Source organism: Drosophila persimilis, unplaced genomic scaffold (assembly GCF_003286085.1).
Source record: "Drosophila persimilis strain 14011-0111.01,24,50 unplaced genomic scaffold, DperRS2 tig00000000-arrow-pilon, whole genome shotgun sequence".
Classification (NCBI taxonomy): Eukaryota; Metazoa; Arthropoda; class Insecta; order Diptera; family Drosophilidae; genus Drosophila; species Drosophila persimilis.
The window spans coordinates 8,121,302-8,128,807 of record NW_020825288.1 but is presented as its reverse complement, the minus strand read 5'-3'; the positions used below and the strand labels follow the sequence as shown (position 1 = coordinate 8,128,807).

At 43.5% G+C, this 7,506-nt stretch overlaps 1 protein-coding gene across 3 annotated transcripts in view; it reads right to left on the bottom strand.

The window, feature by feature from the left end:
- Positions 1-1,100: 1,100 nt before the first annotated feature.
- LOC6588278 (nuclear pore complex protein DDB_G0274915) overlaps positions 1,101-7,506 on the bottom strand; it is a 69,317-nt gene continuing 62,911 nt past the window's right edge. The window contains exons 5-6 of one of the 3 annotated variants that reach the window (XM_026986513.1): positions 5,683-7,471; positions 1,101-2,479 (exon numbers count right to left, since the gene is read on the bottom strand). In XM_026986513.1, coding sequence (XP_026842314.1) covers positions 1,946-2,479; positions 5,683-7,471 — 2,323 coding nt within the window. In that variant the 3' untranslated portion in view covers positions 1,101-1,945. Of the gene's footprint in view, positions 2,480-3,297; positions 3,482-3,908; positions 7,472-7,506 lie in introns of those variants that run through there. The other 2 variants (XM_026986503.1, XM_002012877.2) reach the window with 2 other exon arrangements.

The window sequence follows — 7,506 nt, the reverse complement described above, 5'->3', positions numbered from 1 at the left end:
GTGTTCTGGTGGCACGGAGCGCAAACAACCTACTGGTTGCGACCCACAGCGAGTACTAAAAAATATGTGCTTTGCTTAGAGAGAGTGCACTCTCTCCAAACATATTCTATGGTTTGAATATTGATTTACTCACGTCTGAGAGCGCAGATAGAGAGAGTTTGAATTGCTGCCAATGCTATAGAAAATTTGAATATCAATTAATTTCAATTTTTGCCAATTAGTTTTGATAAACGAACAACCTCAAAGTATGGCCAATGTAATGATAATTGATTAATAAGCAATATGAATTTGATTTTCAGGACTTTAAGCAATTCTTGAGATACATTTAGAAAAATACATTTGCAATACCTTGCTAAAGTTTTAAGCCCTGTTGTGTGTAACGGCCCACGATTGATGGATATTTTTTCTAAGCATATTCTTCAGGATTATTTGAAGACAGTCGACTTTTTTTACCAGTCTCAGTAGACTCCCAGTCGAGGACTCTTTTATTTTTATTAGTTTGAAATAGAAAACTTAACTAATTTATGTTTATCATTAGCTTGTAGGGACTGAAGCAATGATGTCCATAAATTCAACAGACTTTTCAAATAATAAAATATAAATAAATATATAAGTCGTCAGGATGGTATCAATATAATCGTATACATAGTGAAATAAATAGTATAAATATATATAGTGAAAAGAATGTTTGGTTAAAGTTTTAGAAGAAGCAAAAGACACATCACTATTTCAGAAAACTTAAACTTTGGCTTGGTGTACGAGTATCTTCCAGGTAAGGCCACAAAAATGCGTCAAGTCAGCAAAGGCCAGCTTTCCATTTTTAGAAAATCTTTGGCGATATGATGCAAATTCTAAGTATGAGGATGTGATCTACTTAATTAGTCCTACAACCTAATTTTTGTCCCGCGTAAAGAGTAAAATCCTGCATAGAGTGTCATGAGATTCGGAAAAGATCTTTTCCTAGAATGCAGCACAATTACAGAAACTCTGCAAAGATTATATACATCACTGTTCACATTAGTTACCCCAGAAAGATCATTAAGAACACTTTTCGATTATGTTTTTTTATTGATTTTATTTTAGTTTTTTTTTATGTTTGTTTATTTCTTTTTCATATACGTGTTCATCAATTACAATTGCTGTTTAAATGGATATATGCATGTCTCTACATTTGCTGCCTTTTGAATATATTATTAGTAGCTTTAATATGAATCAAACCATATAATTGTTGGTTTTGTCCTCTGTCTGTCTGTTGGTTTTATAAATGTAGTAAACGCAGTTTCGTGATAACATGATAGATACATAGATAGATCCTATTACATTTGCTTCTGACTTAAGTAGAGTTCGTACACGGGTAGGGTATATATTTATATATATATATCAAACTGTACATACATACATTATATGCAATGTGTTAACTAAATTTGATTAACAACTAAACTACTTAGCCGGCACGAGCCTAGTACAAGTCATTTAAAAGTAGTTTGAGTAAATAAGCAGTAGTGCTATGTAATTTTAATTAACTTAAGACTCTTACAAAGATGCACACACATTCCACTTGATACGATATAAATAATACATACAGATAGTACTCGTAGATACATAAGTAGGGCTATAACATATATACTTTAGTTGCGTAATAATAAATAGTCGAAGAAACCATCATGCGTATAGACTAAGGCCCTGAATGAAGGGGGGGGTTAACGGGGGAAATCAAACACTACATCGAATTCAGTCACAATTCACATTTCACAATCTGCCATCATCGGATCGTTACATACATACATCTACATACACATAGGATCATCTGCCTTCTCCGTACATGTGGGGGGTTTGGGTGGGTTTCAGGGTAAAACATATTATTGCGAACATAGACTAGTTTAGATATGATAGTTCCAAGGGGTTATAAGGGGTTATAGCTAGTACTGCCTGGCCTGCCATTGGTTCAAGTGCACTCAATGCTATCATAGAAGACCTCCTCATCTGGATCTGTCTCTGTCTCCGATTGCTCGTCCTCAAAATCATCTACATCGTAGGAAACCAGGGACTGCAGGCTCTCATCGAGCATCTTGTGCTGCACATGATGTACCTCGAAGGGCCTGGCATCGTTTGGTGGGGGACCAAACCAGATGCCATCAGGGTCGGTGGCACCTTCGCCCCGATCCTCCTTAGCTCCAGCCACGCCCAGGGGCTCCTCAGCTCTGGCCTCAATCGAATCACTGTAGCCATAGTCGAAGGTCACCAGCAGATTGGTACTGCCACAGTCCATCGAGTCGGGCGTTGTGTATTGGGTGTAATACGAATCGTAGGCCGTCTCCTCGGACACATCGTGAATATCGTATCTCTGCTGATGATCCAGAACCATTTCATTGCCGTTGGTAGTGGTATTGTGGTTCTGGTTGCTCGTTTCCCATAGCTGCCATTGCCAATTGCGGTTATTGAAACGGAAATTTGGCTTGTCAAGAGGCTCGGCCAAGTTCTGATCATCAATTGAGGTTTGGGTAAAGAGCAAAGAAAAAACAGAATAGAATATCAAATCTTTGCTTCAAAACAGAATGCAAGCGCAGGAAAAACAGAAACAGGAACAAGAAAAGGTCATTCACAAAAAATTAGTTATTAAAATCGTTAGAGGAACACAAAACTGGTTGTTTTTTTTTTGGGTTAGCATAGAGCGGGGTACAGTTTTTCAAGAACTTGGGCGTTAAAGCGGTTAGAATCCTCAACCAAGGGCAAAAAATTGAAGGTTAGCACAGAGCATCAATCAGATCTGATCAGTCTTCAAACCAATATTTGTATGTACAATATAGAAGTTGTTCGTCGATCCTTTAGAGAGGCGCTTACTTGAATCGGAAATTTGTGTGTGCAGCCCGTTTTGCTATTGTGGGGGAAAGGGTGAGGTTCTCTAGAGAGTCTGGTAGTCTAGATCTACAACAAACTAAGCTACAAACTAAACGAAATCAAAAGCAATGCCAGAAAGCTGTGTGGAGTGGAGAAATGGTGGAGTTGGTGGTGGAGCTTAACCTACTAGGTGATTTACAACAAAAGAGAGACTTACGCGTATAACGAATTGCGGCAAAATGTGTCTACTTCGTTGTCTTTGGCTTTGGCTAAGATCAAAAGCAGACAAACGATATACAACAGAGTGGCTCTGGACTGAGGTCTGAGCTGGGGCCCCGAGCCTGAGGCTGAGGATGTCTTGGGCGTGGGCGATTCTCCTTGGCGGGCTGTCCGTTACCAAAAACTCCAGACTTTTTTCTATTTTGTTTGTTAGCACATCAGTTGAACCACCAACACACATAAGTCAATCAATCAAACAAACAAAACACCACCATAAGTCCATATATCATCTGCTAATCCATACCAAAACTCCGCTTAGGTTCGACGTCTTAATTTCTCTAAGTTTTTTTTTTTTTTGTTAGGAAAAGTTATGTTTTTTTTTTTTGTTTCGGTTTTCACAAATGGTTTTTAGTTACATGTTGGGCTGTTGGTGGTTTTTGGGATTTGTTTTTGTTTTTGTTTGCGGGGATATTTTTGGTACGTTCAGATTTTTGGGCATACAAAAGACGAGTATATGTGAGTTATAGCAAACATTTTTTGTTTTGTTTTTTTTTTTTTTTTTGGTTTGGAGTAGACATACAAGGTAGATAGGCGCAGAAAGAAAAAAGGTAAAAGTAAAAAAAGAAATTACAGCATTAGATACAAATTATTTTCAGGTGTTGGTCTCATGAAGCACTTGATGGTGTTTGAGTGTGTGTGTGTGTGTGTGTGGCAGATGAGCGGATGATCCTGTCCCCCCTTTTGGGAGACACATTTCTATGATATGATTATACTGGCAAGCATATTTAATTGTAACTTAGGGCAAGTATTATTTCCTTTTGAATTTCACACAAAAAGATATATATATAGAATAATTTGTTTTTGTATATTTCTACATATATGTATGTGTTGCATATTGCTTCATAGATCAATAAATTAAGCCCAAATAAGGAGTGTGTATAAGTTTAAGCTTAAAATAAATTACAAATTACAAACAAAAATAACTAATAATTATATTAAACACACACACACACACGAACACACACAGTTAAGGCTGGAGGCCTTCGAACCAAACAATGAGCTGGAGGCATGCCATAGCCATACTTGAGGGAAAAATTAACCGAACAACAATTAACGTGATTTGCATAATGTGTGTACATGCATTGGCTTTTCTGTTTTCTTTTTCTTTTATGTACAAAAACTAAATGGAGGAAATATTGCTAGTGCTTCGGCTGTGGCTGTGGCTGTGGCTGTTGCTGTTGCATGTGAAATTGTTTGATTAATTAATGCATCTACTGAGCACCTAAGGCATCGATAGGCAGTGAGAGCTTGCTAGGCGGCGGCACCTTTCACCAGCCGCGTGTCGGAGTCCAACGACCCCCCAGGCGGCGGCTTCAACGGATATTCATTCTAACAGACTTTTGGAAACGAACAAATATTTAACGACAGAGTTATCCCCACTGCTGTTGGGGTTTCAGAGAACGAATCCTCGTCGAACTGCACAAATATATCGTAATATTCTGAAAATATTGTATTTGTATTGTATTGTTGAATGAATTCCCTATCTGTTGATTCTGTTGTTGTTGAAAATATCCATCTTTTGTGTGTTGGAATGGGGTTTGGGCTTGGGCTTGGGCGAAGACGTAGAACAATTGTATGTTGGAGCATTTGTTGAATGAATTCCCTACAATAAATAGGATTAAGCTTTTGATTCTGTTGTTGTTGTTGAAAATATCCATCTTTCGTGTGTTGAAATGGGGTTTAGGCTTAGGCTAAGACGAAGAACAATTGTATTTTGGAGAATTTGTTGAATAAACTCCCTACAATAAATAGGGTTAATATGTTTTTGTTGAATATATACATCTTTTGTGTGTTGGAATGGGGTTTGGGCTTGGGCTTGGGCGAAGACGAAGAACAATTGTAATTTGGAGCATTTGTTGAATGAATTCCCTACAATAAATAGGCTGAAATCTTTTGATTCTGTTGTTGTTGAAAATATCCATCTTTTGTATTGGAATGGGGTTTAGGCTTAGGCTAAGACGAAGAAAAATTGTAATTTGGAGCATTTGTAGAACGAATTCCATACAATAAATAGGCTGAAATCTTTTGATTCTGTTGTTGTTGAAAATATCCATCTGTTGTGTTGAAATGGGGTTTAGGCTTAGACTAAGACGAAGAACAACTTGATACCCGATGGGGGCGGGACATGCACGAGACGATCGCTTAGATATATGTGTGTATTTGTATATGTAGTGTATGTGAGGGTTAATTGTGTATGTGTGTGTGTGTGTGTATGTATAAATAAATAAGAGATATGCACGTAACTATGTATCTATATAACGTATACAGTAGTTGGATGTCGCTTTTCGATATATATTTAACTGTAACTGTAACGAAGGCGATGATTCTTGTGGTTCTTTGTTGTTGTTGTTGTTGTTGTAGTTGTTGTTGTTGTTGAATCGTTATCGAAGGCATATTAATCGGTAATCAATAGATATATGTATATATATATATATATATATAGTATATAGTATATAGATATATTCATAGTAAATGTATGGTGTATCGATTGTAAGTAAGTTGTATGCATTATTAGACGTAATTTCACTTGAACCAACCCAATAATGTTGATTTGAGAGTGCGTACCTTGCCACTATCACTGTCGCCGCCTCCGCCGCCCCCATAGCTGGACGTGGGCGTGGTGGAGGCCAGAGTTTCGTTCTGCTCCCGCCCCAACCTTCCAGCGGCCCCCACAGAGGCGCTGCTATACCGCCTCGACACACCCAGCGGAGCACGCTCGCTGCCCGACATGGCCGAGGCCCCGCCACGTCTATGGTGGTAGGGAGCCCCCGCCGAGCCGCCGATCTGCAGCTGGAGATCCTTGCGAAGCGTCGTGCTCAGCTGGGCTGCAATGGAGGCGGAGCCGTTGCTGCCGCCCTTGGGCATCTCCGGCGATTGCTGGGAACGCGACAGCGAGTCCAGGTGCCGCACCCGAGAGCTGATCGTGTCGCGCTTCAGCTTCGGCAGCGGCGAGTTCTGGAGCACACGCGGGGACGGAGTTGTGGCTGTGGCTGCGGCTGCGGCAGCCGTCTGCGACTGGCTGCGATTGCCCGTCGAGCCGGATGAGTAGGGTGTGGTGGCCAGCGGTATCGACGACGATGTGGAGCTCCGGCTGGTGTTGGTGCTCAGCGAGTGATTGGAGGCCGAGTCGGCGCGCCGCAGGCTCTGCAGGTTGCCTGTGCTGCGACTCAGCGAGGACTTGCTGCCGTACGAAGTGCTGCTGGAGTTATGCGCCGATGGTGGCGATCGTCCCCCCGTCGAGGGTCTGCCCGTGGGCGGTTTGCCGGCAAAATAGGCCGCCGCCTTGCTTCCAGGCAGCGGTATCTTGCTCGGCTTGCTGGCACTTCCGAACTTCCGGAAGGCGTTCTGTCGCGCCGGCGGCGTCTGCTCAAAGGGACTGACCCCACCGACGCTGGTGCTCATCACCCGGGCCGCAATGCTGCTGGGTGTGCTGCTGCCCAGCGGACTGGGGCTCCCTGAATTGATGATGCTCTTTCTCAGCGTGCTGTTGTTGTTGGGCGTGACGTGCAGGGCCTGCGCCTGCCGCTGCCCCTGGCCTGGGGTCCCCTCATGCTCGTGGGCCGACTCGGTGCTGCTGCTGTGCTGCAGCTCGTCCATGGCCAGCGGCACCATGGCCTTCATGCTGGGCGTGCTGATCTGTGTGACTGGCGGTGCGGGCATGGCCGTCGAGGAGGAGTCCACCGAGCACTCGGGCACCCCGCGGCGACTCAGCATCAGGGTGGTGGAGGCCGACGAGCGATTCGTCTCGTAGTCATGCTGCGACGAGTTCAGATACGAATTGGTGGTGCTGTTGTTCGCCTGCAGACGGGACTCCACGAGCCGCAGCTGGGCCTTGGTGCCCTCCAGCTCGATGCTCTTCTCCTCCAGCTGAAAGCGCAAGTGCTCGAACTCCTCGCCGCTCTTGTCCAGCCGCTTGGCCAGCAGCGTCTTGGACTTGCTGGACGAGTCCAGCTTCTGCGACAGCACCTGGTTCTGCACGGACAGGGTGAGCAGGTGGCGCTGCAGCTCCAGCACGTTCGTCTCCAGCAGAATGGCCGAGATGCGCTTTGTGTCCGTCAGCCGGCATTTGGTATTGCGCGCACCCGGCGTGCTCACAATGCCATCCAGTCGGCCCAATGGTGGTGGCCTCCTTGTTGTTGTTGTTGTTGCTGTTGTTGTTGTATCACTGCCTGGGCTTTGATGGAATGCTGCTTCCTGCGCTGCTGGCTGATCGACGATGACCGGCTGGAATGTGTTGTTGCTGTTGATAAAGTTGTTGCTGCTGCTGCTGTTGCTCGGCCGACTGCCATTCGAGAGCACCGTCGTGGCTGAGGATAGAAAGTTGCGTTGACTGGAGTAATCCGATTGGCTGGTGCTGCACAGAAAATGAACATAAAATATCGGTTTAGA